General features: G+C 39.9%; 3 protein-coding genes across 4 annotated transcripts; 1 reads left to right on the top strand and 2 right to left on the bottom strand.

Annotated features, from left to right (window-relative positions):
• The first annotated feature begins 724 nt into the window (after positions 1-724).
• LOC146559355 (T-cell surface glycoprotein CD3 epsilon chain-like) lies at positions 725-4,823 on the top strand. The gene is made up of 5 exons (XM_085245173.1): positions 725-1,082; positions 1,487-1,669; positions 1,753-1,896; positions 2,065-2,117; positions 3,357-4,823. Exons 1-5 carry the CDS (start codon positions 998-1,000, stop codon positions 3,417-3,419), a joined length of 528 nt encoding a protein of 175 aa, XP_085101299.1. The 5' UTR covers positions 725-997; the 3' UTR covers positions 3,420-4,823.
• A 3,155-nt stretch (positions 4,824-7,978) lies between these two features.
• LOC146559354 (T-cell surface glycoprotein CD3 gamma chain) lies at positions 7,979-10,705 on the bottom strand. Of its 2 annotated transcripts, none has more exons than XM_085244655.1 (7): positions 10,608-10,705; positions 10,218-10,289; positions 10,029-10,064; positions 9,708-9,866; positions 9,327-9,476; positions 8,898-8,956; positions 7,979-8,815 (listed from the first exon to the last, which is right to left on the bottom strand). In XM_085244655.1, the coding sequence occupies exons 2-7, from the start codon at positions 10,270-10,272 to the stop codon at positions 8,759-8,761; spliced, it is 516 nt and encodes a 171-aa protein (XP_085100781.1). In that variant the 5' UTR covers positions 10,273-10,289; positions 10,608-10,705; the 3' UTR covers positions 7,979-8,758. The 2 variants fall into 2 exon arrangements, with proteins under 2 accessions (XP_085100781.1, XP_085100782.1); XM_085244656.1 differs by having other exon boundaries at positions 10,218-10,292; positions 10,608-10,687.
• A 918-nt stretch (positions 10,706-11,623) lies between these two features.
• On the bottom strand, positions 11,624-17,239 carry tmem25 (transmembrane protein 25). Its single transcript, XM_085244637.1, has 9 exons — positions 16,819-17,239; positions 15,361-15,478; positions 14,644-14,988; positions 14,278-14,568; positions 13,957-14,088; positions 13,807-13,840; positions 13,412-13,521; positions 12,365-12,454; positions 11,624-12,248 (listed from the first exon to the last, which is right to left on the bottom strand). The coding sequence occupies exons 2-9, from the start codon at positions 15,437-15,439 to the stop codon at positions 12,175-12,177; spliced, it is 1,155 nt and encodes a 384-aa protein (XP_085100763.1). The 5' UTR covers positions 15,440-15,478; positions 16,819-17,239; the 3' UTR covers positions 11,624-12,174.
• Positions 17,240-19,823: the final 2,584 nt, after the last annotated feature.

The raw sequence follows: 19,823 nt of genomic DNA, 5'->3' as shown, positions 1-19,823 counted from the left end.
GGAATATCTGAAACTCTTATTGGTCTTTTATCAGTGACGTTTTTCTGTTTGGTTATTTGAAGACAACAAGAAATGGGGGAAGGGACGTTACATGTAAAAAAAAAAAAAAGACATCCACAAGTCACACACAAAGCAGGTGCTGTTTAAGAACAGGAACCGCCATGTTGGCTCAAAAAATAGCTCAGACACTTGTCACAGAGAAGTTTTTCATAACCTAAAAACTTCTTTTATCCATCATTTCGAACTGATCTATGAGTTGTTGTTACATACTGATGCATATGAGGCACAGTTTGTGAAACATACAAACTGCAGCTTGGTTGTAAATGTTTGATTCTTTGTGATTTACTGGAGTTAAATGTTGGTATTTTAATCATGCACATGGAAAATGATCAGAATGAGAAGTTTTACTGATCTAAGGATCTTTACAGTAGTGCATCATATGTTCTGCAAAGCCGCCCCAAACATCACTGTGAGCTGCTGTGAACGCCGCCATCCTCACTCGTCACACACTGCACATAAAACTGATTCCCATCAAAGATTCAGACTGTGTTTTCAGACTAAACAATATCTGCATGTAAGGGGGAGTTTAGGTGCAAACTAAAGAGCATGGAAAGATACGCTACACTGTAAATATGAGCTACTCATTCAAGCGGTGTGACGTTAGCTGCTGTCATTTGCAGTTTATTGTGTTTTTGATCTGTAATGAATTTGAAAACAAGCAGAAGCATTTCTATTCAGTATACTTCTTCAGTTTGACTTCATTTTGAGGTTTAACCGTGAATTCATCTTTAAAAAAAAAACACTTCCTGTGGGTGCAACGTGTGTGTGTCAGAACAAGAGAGAGAGAGAGAGAGAGAACCTCCTCGTCTAATTTGAAGCTTTTCGTCTCATTGAGCAGCATTTTGATGTAACTGAAATCTTCAAGTGGAAATATTCAAAAAGTTATAGTCTATATATCAGAAAGCTCTAGAAAACAAAAACAGGCATCCTGAAGAAAATGCTCAGCATGGGTGTCCAGGCCGTGCTCGTCGTCGTCCTCCTCGGCGTTGCTACCACGATGGCTGAGGATTCTACCCCTCAAGGTAACAGTCTGGCATTTGTTTTAATTCATATTTTAAAGTCATTGAGTCTCACTTAACTTCTCTGGATTTAGAAACATGAATTCTGTCAACAAACTAGGACATCTAAGAGCATTTCAAAGAAATTTCTACAATTTCCTGTATGTCAATGATATGCTTTAATGTCCACATACACTTTTTGACATTTATATACTTTTGTCTTTGCTATATTGAACACATTTATTGTGAGCAGACATGGTCTCTTTTGGTAAATGTTAAAGGATTTCTTTTAATAATAATTTAGAATGATGTGTATTCATGCAGGGAAAATTCACAATGTGCAAAAGATGAGCCAAGTTTAAGGAAAGTGTCTCACATTGTCCCTTTCTGTGTGAAAAGTATCTTAATATCTGTCCATGTTTTTTCAGGCGAAGTGGAATTCTGGAGGAGCAAAGTCATACTGACCTGTCCAGGAAGGGGGAATTGGTTTGACAAAAATGAAAAAGTCTATAATGAAAGTGATATCTATGAATTCACATATACGAGTAAAGGCGAATACAGATGTGAATACGAACCTAATCTGAAATATTATTTCTATGTTGAAGGAAATGGTGAGTGAAAAAGAATCTTTTTCCTTTCCTCACTTGTGTTAGCTGTTCATGCTGCTCTAACACTTGATGTCTTTTACCTCCAGTGTGTGAGAACTGCTTTGAGCTCGATGGAAACACATTATTTATGGTGATTGTCGGGGACTTACTCCTGACAATAATTGTGATGGTCATAGTCTACAGGTGCACTAAGAAGAAAAGCCCAGCTGGGCCTCCTCAACCTTCCAAAGGTAAAAAGTGCACTTGGACAAATGAGTGACAGTCTACTAGTTTACCCTTTTGTCTTGGTTGAGTTAAAGGTTACCTCATGTCCTTTATACACCTTTAATTCTTGAGAAATTCTGTTATTATTGATATTACAAGCGTTAAGTTGTATTTACTCTGTCATCATCTTCCAGCACCTCCTCGATCGGGAGGCCGAGGTCCACCTGTCCCGTCTCCTGACTATGAGGTACGTACTGGATAATAAAAATTCTGTTTTACCTGGAATGTTAAATCCCCAATAATTCAGAAAGTATGGCTTTTATATTGTTGATGTTTTCATAGTTTTCATGGTTTCTCCATCTAACCACCCATTCATCCATCCATCCAACCATCCATCCATTTTCTACCGTTTATCCGCTAGATGAACGGAGCAGGTTTAGCAGGGTATTCCAGATGTCCTTTTGCCTTTAATACTTTTCTCTTCCTTCCTGGGAATCCTGAGGTATACTCAGGCAACAAGAGATATTAATATATTACAGTTTGGGGGAAAGAAGAGAAAGAGAAACAAAAAATGCAGCCAAACTAATTAGTGATCTGAATTGGCAAATTGGCACTAAGTAAATAAAACTGAATTGAATTGTATTGAACTGAATTATTCATACTTTTTTTTATTTACCAGATGAAACAATTAATGTCCTGAAATGGTGTTTTCATGTTCTGTGAATTCTTTTTACTTTTCCACACATATTTTAATGTTGTTTTACATGATATTTAATGATGTGGTGCAAGGAGTGATAAAAATCAGAACATGTCATTTGATAAAAATCAAATCTGAATGACTAAAAAGATATTTTTAGCTTTGTTTGCACTAAATTCTTCCAGTTCCTTCATGTAACAAATAAGACTGTGTTAGACGATATTGGAACGAGACCAACGTTGCAATTGAATGGAACTGGATTAATTCCTGACCAGAGTTAATTAACTGTTTATCAACATAGAACATAGTTTACACTAAATATTAACACTAATTTGCCAAGATGTGATTCCAAAGCCTGCTATGAGCAGAGTCCAAACTTGCCCAAATATTTTATACTTTCCCTCAATTTTGAGAGAACTAGCAAGATGTAATACATGCAAAAGTGTTAGAAGAAGAGATTCCCCTAAATCAACTACTCAGATATGTTGGGATTAAAGAGCATCACTCCATTTTCACCTGGTTCATGGATCTGATGTAGTTCTTTAACCACTTATTTTCTTGGGCTTTCTGGGTGGTTGATTAACCCTTCTGAGGCCCTGGGACCATTTTTGGTCCCCAGGGCTCTAAAGGGATGCATTTTTTAGGGTCAGCGAAGGGTTAAAATCCCTCCCTCCTGTAAATAAATAACATTATTTAAGCATATTGGACTATTTACCCACTTGGTGATGTGTACCTTAATCTGGCATCCTAAAGCAAAACATTTTATTGTTTGTTTTGTTTTTCTTGCAGGCACTGAACCCTCAAACTCGCGCCCAGGACACTTACTCCACGGTGGTCACCAGGATGGGATAGAAGCACTTCAACTATCGACTCCGGGTCTCTGCACAAATGAAGGAAAACAATCACAAAAGACACACAAGAGTATCAGTCATGATCCGAGTAGCGTGCAGTGGCTTCTTCTGTTTTGAATTTGAAGGGTCACCTTAGCCAAAAGCCAACAAATTTTCTCCGTTTCCCTTTGACTTACAAGCAGGTAGAGTTCAGGCGGAATTTGCATTGAGATTCAAAAGTTAAAGATATTTCATTTAAATATTATTTAGTATTATAGTATATAGTATTTAAATACATTTTTTTTGTGAAAAAAGTTAAAATAACAGATTTTATCAATATAAAACCATTTTCCAGTATATTTTGAGAATTGTTCAGTATAAAGGAGACGTTTGTGTATGTCGTCAAGTGGTTTGGAAATGGTGAGTTGGTGCTGATTTTAAATGAATCAGTGATGATCTGCCTGTTTTCTAATGAAATGATATTAGCATCGTGACATGATGAGTGCCTGAAAAGTAGCCTGCAAAAAGTGAGTAAAAAACCAAATGTAACATGAAACATGTCCAACAGAAAGAAAGCGTTAGCACTGACATTAACCTAATGAACATTACAAATTTGTATTTGTTGTCGTGAACTGTTAATGCCAACAATGCCCATTTGCAAAGATGCTACCACGAAGCACGTAGAATACATAAACTTATCTAAAATGACTGTTAGGGGTATATCAAACAACAAAATATTCAAACTGATATTGTAGACTAAATATCACCTTTCAATATTGTGAGCCATAAAAACAGGTGTCAGGCTAATGAATAAAGAAAGACGCCGTCAGAGGCAAAGTTAAAGAAATCAAATTTTTGTGTGCTTATTGTACAGATTATTAGGTGTACACAGAAATGCAGTACAGCACTGCGACTGCAAGTTTGCTTTCTTGATGCCTGTAATATTCATGTTTTGCTTTTAAATATATTGTTTTGCTACCGTCATGAAGTTTTTAGTGTTAGTTAGTTGGTTAGTGGTGAGGGTGCACAGCAGCAAATAAATTTATTACTGTATTGACATGGAATTGGATCACATCAGTCTGTAGGAGTGTGCCTGATAATGTGGATAGCCAAATATATGTGTTTATGGGCATTTGAGTATTTTGATCTTTTAATCTAAACATTGGCAGAAAGGGCTGTAATTTAGAGCGATAAAATCATATCAACTCAAATATACTTGCATGTCTTGTACATATATAAATAGAGTATATGCAGCATTTTAAGCTCTGACGTGTAAAAAGAGCATCAGATATGTAACATGCTGCATGCACAGACCTTTGAGGCTTACTTCTTTGCTTCTTCTTTCATTACATTATAATGTGATAACCTTTTTGTTACTGTAATGGACAACGTGCGTCATTAATATAATAAACCACAGTGAACACTGCTCTCATGTATGTCTTTGTTCATGGTTGAAAACAGTACTGGGATGGTTCAGCAGATAGAACTGTAACCGATTCATGAAGCTGCCTCAAAGCCACAGCTCATATCCGTAGCACCCCAGCCCCCATCACACAGTCATCACCAGTATGCCTTCGTTTCTGCTGTGACAGTCGCACACATCACCGTCTCTGGAAACATCCGATATATCTCTGAAACATTTCTCAATGCATAAACATATTTTTGATAGTGTTAAAGACACAGTGGAAATATCACATCATGTCATGTTTTGGGTTCTGTGTGATTTTTTTTTCCCAGCAGTGACGGAGCACAGCTGTACTGGTGGAAACAAAAGAGGGAAACACAACGTAATGTTTTATCTCCATGCAGATTATTAGTGATTGATAAATCTGTTACACTGTAAGCATCTCAGAAGAGCAGTGTTTAGTGGAAACACACCCACACTTACTGCTCAGTTATCTTCATTTACATCTTCTCTATATTTGTGAGAGAAAGAAGCAAAGAAAATAGGAGGGGGGTGGTGGTGTGTTCTTCTCTCTTTGTTGAGTCAAACCGCTCCCACACACAGACCTACATCTGCTCATCTGTTAGTGTGCACGAGCACACACGTTCATGTTGGATGAGAGCGTGCATGTGCTCGAAGGTGTGTGAACATGCCCTGAGTCAGAAGTTGGTTTTGTGTGTGTGTGTGTGTGTGTGTGTGTGTGTGTGTGTGTGTGTGTGTGTGTGTGTGTGTGTGTGTAGATCAGGTTTGTGTTTCAGAGCCGAGCTGCTTAAAGCTCCATTGTTTGATCTCTTCTCCGGCTCAGGTAGAAAACAGTAGTTTGTAGTTTTGTCACAGCAGAGTGAGGAAGAAGACGAGCTGCTATCAAAGATTATTTAGATTATCTGACAGGGAGAGGGAGGGAGGCCTCTGAGTTTTTCTCCTCCTTAACTTTTGTGTTTCCTGCAACACTTTGTTACTATTTTAACCTTTCAGTTTTTTTAACCTTTCTCTCTGCTTTTCTCTTTGCCCTTGTTGCGTAACTTTCTCTTAAGAGTAAAAATTTAACTGATTACAAGTCTTACGCAACTCCACATTAATATGATTGACTGGCATTATGTGCAAAATCTCCAGAGAAGAAAAAAAAAAAAGCTTATTAACAGCCCTACAAAAAAGAATAAAAATAAAAATTAGGTTCACATACATTTACATGCATATTAATTTATTAACCATTAAAATTACAATAACATATTAAAATGGTCATAAATAATTCAACTAAGTGACCATTCTTACTTAGAACATGTTACATGTTATTGATCAAAACCTTAAATAGGCCTCAATGTGTTTTTCAAGCAGAGGTTCTACTCAGTGGTTTTACATCAAACAATTAAAAAGATGAAACCGGCATTTGCTATCTGGACTCAGTATTTGTTTTTAGTTGCAACTATGGTGTTGACCAACTTTAGAAGAGAGAGTGAAGTGCTAACGCTAGCAAGCTTGGTTATAAACTGCTAGCTAAGCTGCCTCTATAAACTGTGCAACACACAGACACAATTACCTTCTCAACAGCATGAAGCTCATAAAATACTAGCATTTAACTCACCAGAGAGTAAGTGCCAACATCTTGGATTGGATTTTTGTGACATAATACCAATAAAATTGGTCCAACTGCACAAAGATGGTGTAGTGACACAAATTAGCATAGTTAGTCAGACATCTGTCAGTGTCTGCACACCTGTCAAACTAAGCAGTCACGCCCATAACTAAGGCTTTAATCTCAAACTACGTGTTAAAAAAAATAAATTAAAAAAATTAGTCACGACACAGATATCATATTTTGTCCCAGCTGTAAATAGCTTTAACACACAGTTGTACATTTTAATATGTCTCTGAGGACTGACACACCTTTGGAGGCAACCACTCTCCATAAAGAAAGACAGGGAGCATTCTAGGACTGACAGACAGCATAATGGTTATTCTACATTTATTGTAACTTCTGTGGTTACAAGAACCTTTTCCAAAAAGAAAAAGAACCATGCTGGAACATGGTGAAATTAAGGTCTTCTTGTTTCTGTAGCAGCATCACGATAGTACCACTGTCACATCCAAACACTTGGGCTGTGAAGAAGGGGGCTCTTCAGTCAGCAAGTTTAGCTCTGTGGTTCTCAAGCTTTTTTTTTTTATCTCACAAGGTACACAGTTGAAATGAAGTGTTTCCAAAAAACAGAAGATCATGAAGAATACTTTTCACTCCAAATCGCACCTGTTAGTCAGGTGCATAAAATAAACTGAAAACGTGTTAACAGTGGGATATTCACATCAACATTTTGGGTGGATTTTTGGATGATGTGTTAACATTTATGATGTAACCTCTGTGCTGAAGTTGAGCTCAACCTCGTTTTTTTTCAGCAAAGCATTGGCAAAATATAATGTAGATACAGTTTTTGCACTGCTACTGATAATACTACTAATAATAATAAGAACAATAATAATAATAATAATTGAAACTCAGATTGTACATATTTTGATTATTTTGATCTGGTACAGATCAGTTTATTTGAAAATGGTACTATCATTGGATGAATACGGAAAGATTTCTGCACCGGACTCACTGCCATTGTTTCACTGTTACAACAGCATTGATCCCTTCATGGATGCTTATGGAGTCTTATTAAACCCCGTTATTCTGTAAAAGGTTAGTAGCAAACAGCATTGCGTTATTAAGAAATTAAATATGTTAATTATTTCACTAAATATGCTGTTCTTAAACTCATCTATAAATGTTCAGTCTCCTTAGATGCTCAGTGACCTGGAGGCTCCTCCACATTGAACACGAGAGAACTGTCAGGCGTCCTTATCTAAAAGATAATTCTGAAAATCTGCTTATTCAGTTTGAGGGATTTTTTTCATCAAATGAGTTTGTGTTACGTTTTTAGTCCCTGTGATATTGTTAAATTTGTGGGGGGGGGTCAAAATGTATATCGTGCTTTTTACATATTGAACAAGCCCATGTGGTTTGGTTATAAAGGATTTGACATGTAGCTAAATTTGACATATTCACGTTCATGCAGATTGAGTGAATGGACAACAAAAATCAAGAAAAATAGGGCTGAAAAGGCATCTAACTTATCACTTAATTGAAACCACAGAACAACTGGTTTAACATTAAATAGTGCTTTATTTTTTTACATTTACAAATAATTATATGTATATAGACATACTGGGGCGTTTTCAGATTTTCATGTCAAAATAACAGTTTGAAGAAATTAATAAGGATATGTATCAAAACACAGGAATAATAAAAATAATAGCAATAATGCCATCAGTCAAATTTATCTACAACTTTGTCGAATGCGTGAGATCTTTATTTGAAATGAGTTAAAAATCAAACTACATTTATATTATCATATGTGCATTACTTACACAATGTTAATATTTATTTTTTAAATGTCACAATTATCATCAGTACATGGTTATGGTGACACCATTACAATATAGGGTATTAAAAAGCACAGTATAAAGCTCATTTATACATTAGGACTGAATTATAATATAGCAGTTACCTTAAAATTGTACCAAAGAAAAGTATTAGAGAAGTATTCACCACTAGCGATAGCATAACAAGACAACGCAGTCAATTTTATTCCTTGAGTTTTTCATTTGGGTACCAAGATAATCCTAGTTTTTCATTAATAAACAAAAATAATACTACAGTTAATATTGTGCCTCGATTTTCTGGCGTCTGAAAAGCATTGTCTTACAAGCATGATGAAAGTAAAGCTGGAAGAGACTTTACATTAGAAATGGGCATAAACCAAGCTAAACATAAACCCTGGAAACAGTTTTTCCCTCTGTCGGGGGCTGCTGTCGGATGTTTCAGATGTGAGGACTCATGGAACTTCAGTTTCCAGCGATGGACCTAGTGAGCATCCTTCCGTTTATTTTCTGTGGACGAGTTCGTCATATGTATCTCTCTGGCCAGCTCTCCTCAGAGGCTGTTGCAGAAAAGGTGTCAGTTGCTGTGTTTTTATTAGTGGTATTTTCACATTTACGACGGGTGTTCGTGTTTCAGCTTACCTGGTAGTGGTCATTGGACGGTCCTCTGCTTTCAGAAACAAGATGCTGTCTGTCAGAGCCTGAGGACACATGAATTATTATTCACCAAGCTCATCTGCTTATGGCAATTTGAGTTAACAGTAAAGCTATTATTAATAATAATGTTTTTAGGGTATTTGTGTGCATTATTTAAATGACTATAGTTTTTAACTCTTAGTGATTTGATTCGGAGTAATTCTGAATTGTAGCTGGAGCTCTATTCTCCTCTACCAGTGACCAATATGACACTCAAATGCTAATTGTGCCCAATGGGGCGAACTAATTAAAATAATAGCACAACATTCTTAACCAGTGACTAAAGACCAATCCTGCAGGGTGTTTAAAAATATACTACATCTGTTATTTAGAACCAATGTTTTCCACGGTAAAAGACAGATAGACAGTCTTTACTTTTACTCTTTCTGTTAGAGACAACGGGGCCGGTTCGAGTCTGAGAGGCGAGGAGATAGACACCCACTCCAATCACAATGGTGGCCACCACATTTCCTATGACCATGCCCACTATAGACATTATGTCAAGCTCTACACAGTTGTCACAGCCTGCGAACACACACAAACAATAATTACATTTATTCACAGGTATCCTGACAATTTGACATTTTTATCAGATTCAGTTCTGTCAGGAACCTTTAAGTATTACTGTAGGCTACTTACTTTACATTATTATAAAGAATGAAGCCAAGTAAAACAAGTACAAAAGAGTATGCATACTAGGCACAATAAAATGGAAAACTGAAGTTTTTTTCATCACATTTCACAAATACAACTTACTGCGAAACTTCACATAGATTTTCAGTTCCTTTGCCTCAGAATTTTTGCATGTGTACTCCTTGGTGTTGTTGTCTCTTTTTTTCAATGGTCTTTCTTTTGGTTCGTAACTGTCAGGACAAATCACTTTAATTCCCTCAGCGAGCTGGTTCACTTTTATGTCTGGTGTGGAAAAAATAAATAAATAAAATTGAACACCTCAAACTTGCATGTACTTTAAACGTTTTAACGTTTAACTGTTACTTGTACATTACCACATAGTTCATATATTTCCACACACATCTATAATGCTACATAGTCACATGAAAAAAGTAGTCTTCTTACCGTTTTTTTCACAGCTGACAAACACTGCAAGAAATTCTGAGAAAAATATTTTTGAAAATTGTAAAAATAAAACCAACATGTACCTCTGTAACATTCAAAGTTGAAATTAAAACCCTGTCACTGAATTATGATTCCTACAATGATTTTCTTTTAATGTCAGTGAGGGGTAAAATGGTGTGGCAGGCCTACCTGTGAAGGTCCAAAGCAGCAGCAAACAGGAGGCCAAAGCAAAGTGATTCTTCATTGTTCCTGTGAGTTCTGCTGCTGATAGAAGGAAACAGTTCAGTTCCCTGCAAGTAAGAGCGAGCGAACTACAGAGCAACAGGAAGTACGCCATTTTCTACTCCATGTCAACCATTTATTGGACTTACAGAGACAGATAATAGATGATGAAATACAACATTTAATGTGCTATTCAGAGGAAATCGTTTTAGTTGGCCAACAAACTCTGAAACCAGGTTTAATTTGTTTTATTCCTAAAATTCAAGCTGTACACATTATTAACTCTAAATTAAAATAACAATATCAACACTCAATATCAACACAACACAATATCAACTTTTAAATAAAAGCACTGACCACAAAATGAAGAACTGTGGGTCTCAGCTGCCGAGCATCCAGTTTCTGTCTGTCAGTGTCTCAGTCTCTCTGTGCATGTGCATGAAACGGAAGTGAATGTGATTGGTTTATCTTCTGTCTCAGCAGGCTTTGTTGATTCCTACATCTGGAGGAGCCTGACTGTGACTTTGACATGTTCAGATGCACTTAGCTAATAATGTTTATTACACTCTCACCAACACAAGCAACATTTTAAGTTGCAGTCGAGTATTTTGAACTTGTCACAACAAAAATCAGTTTGTGCAGTTTCAACACTAAAGCCTCACTGAACTGTTCACTCATTTCCTGTTTGATCACTAAACTTCATGTTTGTTGTATATGTAATAAGATTAAAATGTTGTGGGTATCGAAACTCCTTTTTTCCCCTACCCACGTGATTTTTTGTCATGGCAGCTTTCACATCTTACAAAAAACACAAACAACAACCGGAGAAGAAAATTCCGCCTTATGGGAATGACTGATCAGCCTGTTGACAGTAATTGCTGCTTGGTGTATGCTTGCTCTGGGATATGTTCGTGCCGGTGGTGGTGAGCAGCTCTATCTGGTAAAACGAAGGCACAAACACAAGCGTGTGTGTTCAGATGAATATTTTAATTCCCCCGTGTGTTGTGAATGTTTTCTTTTCCCACTATGTGTGTGACAGACTGCATTTACTGTACAGAGCAGAAGAAAAACAGAGAGAAAGCAAATAGATGCTCCCACAACACAACTCGACTTCCTGTTTGATGAAAAGCCACAGGAACCTGTGACCCAGAGGTAACACCTGGCACACACACACACAGTTAAACCTAAAGAGCTAGATTATTCTTCTCCTGCACCTGCTACAGCTATAGAGTACCCAATTACGTTTCCCCCAAATGCAACAGTGCCTTCTCCATCACACAACACTTATTGCTAGAACAATGCCAACAACACACGACTCTCATCGTAAACCGCTCTGCAGCGCCCCCTGGTGAGTGTTGATTGCAACCACAGCATTTTCCAGCTTTTGCCTCCACACAGTCTCCATATTATCTTTATTAGACATCTTCTTTTATACACATATACATATGCATACAAATATACAGTACATTGCATCTTAACATTTCCATGACCAAATACGTATTCTATAATTATGCACCATTTTATTCAGGTATCAGTGTTAGCATAGAACATTTAATGCATTCCAGTAATGCAACACAGAGGAGGGACATTATGAGCATGTTTACAGGAGATCATGTCGAAACAAACTGTAGGATGAGCGCTTCATTTGCAGTTCATACTGTTGAGACAACATGTCAGCAGTGTAAATACCGAGCACTTGGTAACAAACACACAGACAGTTTCCTTGTGTGGTTATGAAACTTGTGATCATGTCGATGCGGTCAGCAGAATGGTGTTAAACTCCACCAACAAGATCCTGGATCCTGTTCGTGTCAGTCCAGCCTGAGTTGTTGGTTGAGTGGCAGTTGCTCTGGGTTTCCTTCGGGATGGCTGGACTGTTTTTAAGTAGCATGCATGTACAGTATGTGTGTTACATTCAGGGACGTCAGAGCCAGATCTCCTCGCTGCTTGTGCTGTTCACCTTATAGATGTAGCCCACCATCGGATATCTGGCAAAACCTGGAAACATTAGGGGGGAAAGAAAGAACGCTAATGTTCCTTGATACAAAAACTTGTGTTAAAGTATTTTAAAAAGTGGAGAAAAAACTCAACAGGATCAGGAGTATTTCCCTGACCTCTGGCAGCATAGGCTAAAGATAGATCTTCCTCCTCCTCTTCCTCTTTCTTCTCCTCTCCCACACTGTTCTGCTGGGCGGCCTCTCGGGCTACAAAAAGTGATACAGGAAAGATGGAGGATGCAGTAGTATGTAAGATGTTATCCTTTTTTTTGGTGGGGAAGCTGTGGTGAGATTTTTAAAATCAAGTTAAAGTGTATTCACATTACAGTAACATTACAGTAACATTTGGGATAGGCTCCAGGAAGTGGTTAGAAGGATGGATAGAAACTGATACAAGTGTCACACCCAGCTAGATACTTGCTGTAGCTAACAGGCTAAACGGAATCAGAAATACAAGTAAAATGGCTAAAAAGCTAAAACATTCCATTGAAGTGTACAAATTAACACACTATCAACTATTTATTTAACCTATTGAAAGCAGTCTGTAAAAACCAAACATGTAACAATGCATTTCTTGGAGGGGGCTGATGTGCTGCAGTACTTCCTAAACAATCACAGTGTATGCTAAGCTAAATTTATGTTAAGCTAAGCTAGGTTTAGCTACCACACGACATAAATAATAAATAATAAAATAAAATAATCAAAATAACTTGCCAAACCGAAAAATAACTTACAAAGAATTCAATGAAATTTGCATCTCTGTGTGTGTGCGCACTCTAGATAAAAACAAAACAAAAAAAGTTAAGACAGATAAGTCTAGCTAACGTTTTTCCTGACCTTCTGTTTGCTTTACTGACAGATAAGCAGGTGATTGTTCTGGCGAAGAACCAGACTGACTGGAAACCCAGAGAAACAGGTTTCAATAGACACATCTCAGAAGTAAAGTCTGGTTGTAATCCTTTCTCTAACTGTGAGCAAAAAAGAGAACACATTTTACACCAAGATTGTCAGATAACATTGTCCTGCTTCTTCCGTCAAAAGGTTTTTGCACCTGATTATCGGACACTCAAAGATATAAGTGAGTGATTTATTGTTAAAGTGTTGTATTCTTAAACTGTTAGCACGGTCAGATTCTGTGCTGCGGTTAAACTGTGGTAAATGTACCTTTCTTTAAAGTGCTGAGGTCGTTGAGCTGCATGTTTGAAGGCAGGGACATGTTCTCTCTGGGGATGAGGGTCTTATCAGTTTTATCCGGCTTCAGATTGGCTGACTCGCTGTGTGGAAGATATCAAACTTGGATTAGAGATGGTATTGATCTGTAGGATGCACATAAAGTATTCTTAAGAGCAGAGAAATGCTTTCAGCAGTGTTTTCAGTCCGCTAATGCGCTGAGGTGGAAATTATTAAGGGAGATGTGAAATATGGATGTGCTGGAATACAGAGATGGTGTCGGTGTGGTGTCAATCAAACGTTGAAGATTTAGAAAGAATAATGGCAATGACTGCTGAGATTTCCACTTTTTTGTGCTGTAACATCACAAGTCTGCCCTCCTTGCTTACCTCTTCTTGGTCATCACAATCTCCACTGTATCCTCTGTAACATCAAACGGGGATGTGTGTTAGTCTGCTGAAGAATACCTTAAGAATACATGCTGCAATCAAATTTTCCAGCTTGTTTCTCCACTGCATGCATGCACACTTGAGTCTCACCAATAGACTTGCTCTTGTTTTTTTGCATGAGGCAGAGAACTATCAGGCTGAGGATGAGCAGAGCCATAAAGGCCATGGCTCCTCCGGTCACGATTCCCAGCATGGGCACCTCCACACGAGACTGCAGGAACTCTGGAGACAGAAAGTGGAGAGTTTAAAGGAATAATTCCACATGTTGGGGGTTTTTTTTCACTTTTTCTTTTAGTGATCTCATAATTGCATGGTAAACAGGAAACTAAGGCCAAGAGATGTGCTGTAGAGGTCCTGATGACTGTATTATCATCACATGTAGTTTCTGAAGTCATGGTAGATTTGTCTCACCTGCCAGTGTGAGGTTGCTTAGCGCCGTTCCCACGCTGTTGCTGGCATTCAGCGAGACATTTCCTGATAGACTGCTGAGCGTGACTCTCAGCGTGTGATTGGTCAGCCAGGGGTAGCTTCGTGAGTCCAGAATGAGGAAGTCAGAGGTATTGGCCACCAACTGGCCGGACTGGTCAACAAAGGTGATCGTGGCAGGTGGATTTGACCGCACCAAGGCGAAGAGGACCAGGGAGAGTCCGGGGTCTGAGGTTTCACTATAGTGGGCATTCACCCTGAGGATTTCTGGCTGGACTGAGACACAGAGAAAGAGAAATTCAGCATTTCGTCAAATGCATCAGGTGAAGACACATGGGCCCACATACTCACACTGTACATTGAGCGTGACCGTGGCGTTGTAGCTCTCGCCTGTCCTGGGGTTTGATGCGACACACACCAGTTCCCTGTCCCACTTTCTGGCCCTCAAAGAGAAGGTGCTGTTGTGATTGGACCCCGGTCTCATCACCTCAGAATCCTCTTGTGATGTCATGACTAGACGGCCACGGTTTGGCGATGGATCCCTCTGCTGCTCGCCGTTCAAATACCAGGTCAGCATGGGAGGGGCGTGGGGGTCCCAGCCATCTGAATGGCAGTTGAACCGGTGTGTCACATTCTCCTGCAGCGTCACACCTCCCCCGTGCCATCCGTCAATTTTAGGAATGGGCTCAATTGCACCTATAGGTACAAGAGTAGCACTAATATATTATGGTTCATTCATCCATCCAACCATCCATCCTCGTCACATGACTCCATGTGAAAGAACTTTGCAGGCTGGTAGATTCAAACACAAAATCTTCTTGCTGTGAGGCAACAGTGCTAACCACCAATGATTGTGCTGCCAGTCTAATTTTATTTATTTATTTATTTTCATCATCGTCATCTTGGTCTTTTGAAACCACGTGATCAAATATGATATCCCAGTTATAGCTTCCATCTTTTATATAAAGTCTGTATATCAATGACACCTGTCAGCTATGACTAAACTGGAGTCAAGATCATAATTAGTACGACAGATATAATCAGGACTGAAGCTGCCATGTTTCTTACCTGTCCAGGACAGGGCCAGTGTGTGAAGGAACACGACGGCCGAGCCCGACGTCCACCTTCCCAGACACACACACTCCATAATGGCCCAACAGAGCACTACACACACTCGCACATCTACCTGCAGAGACAAGAAATCACATATATTTTTTAAATCAAGAACTTGCTGCGCATTGTTATTAATGCGAAACATAATATGGTAGCACAGTGCTGAAAGATCATCCCAAATGAATCGCAACCTCCATCTATGCAGATCAGTTTGGTTCTACAAGAGCAAATGAGGCCAGTTCAAGAAAAGGCAGGGATATGGTTTTTGTGATGCAAATTCAACATTTGAATAAGGCAGATGTTCTCACTCATCAACTCCACTGTCACTGGAATCAAGCTGTTACATTGTTCACAGCTGGATTTCTCACACGTAGAACACAACACAGTTCTCACTTTCGGCTAGAGTGACAGAGTTCAGGAGGCAGGAGATATGATGCCCCCTCTAGTGCACAAATCCACTTTTTTACTTTTTTACACCGGATCAGTCCAACCTCACCTGGACCGTGTACCAGTGAGCATAGGTTTATAGTTTAATATACTGTTGTTCTAAACCTGACATTTTCATTCTCATGTGAATGAGAATAAATAAATTTATTTTTTTAAAACAGCTTTAAGGAAAAACTCCAGTAAATATGTATGAAAATTGTAGGTAGCCTTTTGTGCCTCTAGAGGGAGCTGTCAGAAGTCTGATTATTGCCTCCAGCAGTGTCTCTCCAGTCTGTGGCCCTGCTCCTTGTCTCTTCTTAAGACTAACAGCTCAAGGATTCAGTAGGACCTACAAGAATACCACCCAGCTCTTGATGGTCAAATTGCATTGTGGGTAAGGTGGGCAACATGTTGTGCAAAGCTTCACTGTAGGTTTAATATATATGTATATATAAAGCAGTTGACGGGAAACTTTGAATGCAATGCAGTCTCTACACAGGCACTGACAGGCCCATCATTCTTTAGTATCTTGTCAAATATAGGGTATGTACCATGTACCCCATCACTACAATGCAAAACACTGACAGGCGGCTGGGATCAGTACACGCAATAGCAGAGAAGGAGGAATATCTAGTGTTTGCTTTCCTGCTGTATAGGTCATGTGATCTGTGGGAGAAACCTGGAGGAGAGCAGGAACTGAGGCACCTAAGAAACACACACACAATCCAACATGTATGAGGACAACCAAGAAAATTCTTAGCTGGGCTCATATATGCGCAAGATAGCATCGTACAGATGTTTGCAGCCAGGTGGAAGAGATGCTTTGCACTGACAAGCGTAGGAATCTGATCGCCAGCAAGATGCTATATATTACAGTGCAGGTCTACACACATGCACACACACATTATGCACTCTCTTAGGCTGCATGCAGTGCAGCTGTGTGCGCTTAAATACACAGCAAAAGTCCTCTATAACACACAGTATTACCTCAGCCCTTTCTGCAGATGCTGCTGCGATTCAGCCTGCTGGAGCTCCATGGCAGCAGAGGAGGAGGAGAGGAAAGGATGGCGATGACAGCGGAGAGATGAGAGGCAGCCCTCCCTGACTCAGTTGCTTTCCCATCTGCGTGCACTCATACACTTACACACATACACGCACACACACACACACACACACACACACACACAGGGATCTCTGCAGGATACGGCAACCTCCAGTAGCAGCTTTCACTAGCTGGCAAAGGCTGGCTGACGCAGGCAGTCACAGTGTCGCCACTCGGAGGAGAGGAGAGCAGAAGGGAGGGGAGGGTGGGAGAATAGGAGAAAGAAGAATGATGTAGAGAGAGAAGCGTAGTAAGGAAGAAGAGAGCGGGCACAGAGTCATGAGGGAAGAAAGAGAAAGTGATGGTATGGGGGAGGAGACAAGGATGCAGCGTCGAGTAAAGCCAGAAAACTGTCAGTTCCTAGGGATTAACACATCATTTCCTGTCATCCATCACCCAGTTCCATCATTAGGCATGTTAAAGTGAACCCATGTTCTACAAACACAGACACATGACAAGTCAGCGCTCGGATACCACCGACTGAAAAGCCTCTGCAGTGCAGCTGCACAGATCAGAGCAGCAGCATGCAGAGCACTGCAGCCAGAAGGCAGACAAAAGAAACAAGCTCATACAGTAGGGGGCTATGTTTCCATTGTGTCATCAACCTGTGACTTATAATGAGAACTTATTCATCTTAAGGGTACAGCAGCCTAATTCTCAGTAAAGAAGTCACTGATTTAATTGTGCAGCTGTTATTCATTCAGTGGAAACGCCTCTCTGTGTGCTCTTTTCTCCAGTTCAGTCATCTGTGTGATTGCATAGTAGAGGGTTAGGAAACATTTAGAGGTTAGGAAACATTTAGAGTTTAGGACTATCGTGGCTCAAGAGTTGGGTGTTTGTCTTGTAATCAGAAGGTTCCCGGCTCGGACAGCCTCCGTCATTGTGTCCTTGGCCAAGACGCTTCACCTACCGCCTACTGGTGATGGCCAGAGGGGCCGATGGCGCAATATGGCAGCCTCGCTTCTGTCAGTCTGCCCCAGGGCAGCTGTGGCTACAACTTTAGCTTGCTTCCACCAGTGTGTGAATGTGAATGAATAGTGGTATTGTAAAGGGGTTTGGGGGGTCCTGAAAAGCACTATATAAATGCAATCCATTATTATTATTAATAATATAAACAGAACGTTTCAGTGTGTACAGACAGCTGTGTAAACCGTGTCAACACACTTCTACACTCACCCAGCTGACAAGACTGCTTAGTGAAACGCACCATTCACCTGGACGCCATTAATAAAAGGAATGTGCTCGGTTACTTCACAAGCATAATCAAACAGACAGACCTACAACAAGTCTGATCTGCATTACCTGTCAAAGTGACGATTTTTGCGCTTTGTCTTATGTATTTGCTTCTCTCTTGAAACCTGTAGGTTTCTGTTTATTTCCAGGCTGCAGTGATATGACATCATTAGCAATTTCCAAGACTTCAAATGAGCCGTTGTCAAACTGAAGGCAGGATGTCTTATTGCACATATTTCAGTATTGGAATAACTTGAAGATCTTATAGTGTCATCACTCAAATATCTAATCCTGTTTGCTTTAGTTATTATTCAGGTAATTAGTTCTTGAGCTGACAATTTGATTGGCATTCTCGTTTGGTAAACTGGCATTTGATGTAGTCCGTAAAGACAGCTGTTTAAAAATAAATGCTGAGGACTTACAAGTCAGTTCCATGGACTTCTGCAAGATTCCATCCAACCATTGATTCTCTGACGCTTATCTAGGTTTGGATCATGGGGGTAGAAGTCTGAGCAGAGAAGCCCACACTTTCCTCACCCCAGCCATCTCATCCAGCTGGAATAACAAGCCAAGCCAGTTGAGAGATATAATCTCTCCAGTCCTGGGTCTGGGGCTTCCTCTCAGTAAGATATGCCCAGAATGCCTCACCTAGGAGGCATCCATGAGATATATTAGTGGAGTTCGATGTGGAAGAACATCAACTCTATTCTGAGTCCCTCTTGAATGACTCTAAGCTGAAACCCCGGCCACTCTTCGAAGGAAATTAATTTCTGCTGCTTGTATCTGCAAACTCACCCAGAGCTCATGACCATAGGTGATGACAGGAACGTAGACCGACTGGTATTTTGACAGTTTTGTTTTTATGCTCAGCTCTCGTTTCAATATAACATATCAGTTCAGCATCCACATTATTGCGGACGCCGCCCCTATCAGTCTGTCAAAGCAACTCCCCCCCCATTATACCCTGAGGGACCTAGTCAAATAACTTGTCCAGGTCCACAGAAACACATGTAGACTTGCTGGACAAACTCCCACACACCCTCAAATATTCTTGAGAGGATAAAGAACTGGTCCGGTGTTCCAAGACCAACCCAGGGGCCCTGCCACTGTGCAGTAACCACATCAGTGATGGGTGAGTCATCCCCTTCCTCCCCAGACTCTGCTTTAATGATAGAAGGCGTGACTATAGGATTGAGGAGGTCCTCAAAGTGTTCTTTCCACCACTTGACTAAATCCTCAGTTGAGGTCAGCAGCATCCCACCACTCTAAATAGTGTGTGTGTGGAATACCAGTTTCAATTGAGGTCAATCAAAAGTCTTGTTCCACGGTCTCACTGAAATCCCTTCAACAACTGACAAAACTGACAGAAATTTGGAACTAGCAGATCTCTTAATAGGGTTGAGTAGCTTTTGCAATTAAGGCCTTGGTAAGGGAGGAGACCAAGAACCCCATCGTCCCTTTGACACAGCTTCAGCCCTCAGCAGCCCAAAGACACAGTGGTGAAGATGGCTGTCTCAGTTACACTTAATCAGCTGCATATGGAGGAGTAGGCCTCTCTTGGATAAAAATAGACAGTCTACTTTGTGCTAGAGCCAAACTGCACTGCTCTGCTAATGCCCTCCCTACAGTGAAGCACAATGGCGGCATCAAGCTGTGA

This window comes from Mchenga conophoros, linkage group LG14, assembly GCF_057382185.1.
Source record: "Mchenga conophoros isolate Kocher_MC1m ecotype Shallow Benthic linkage group LG14, M_conophoros_male_GT1.1, whole genome shotgun sequence".
In the NCBI taxonomy this organism is placed as follows: Eukaryota; Metazoa; Chordata; class Actinopteri; order Cichliformes; family Cichlidae; genus Mchenga; species Mchenga conophoros.
The sequence above is the reverse complement of the archived record's forward strand: the minus strand, read 5'-3'. Positions and strand labels throughout refer to the sequence as shown.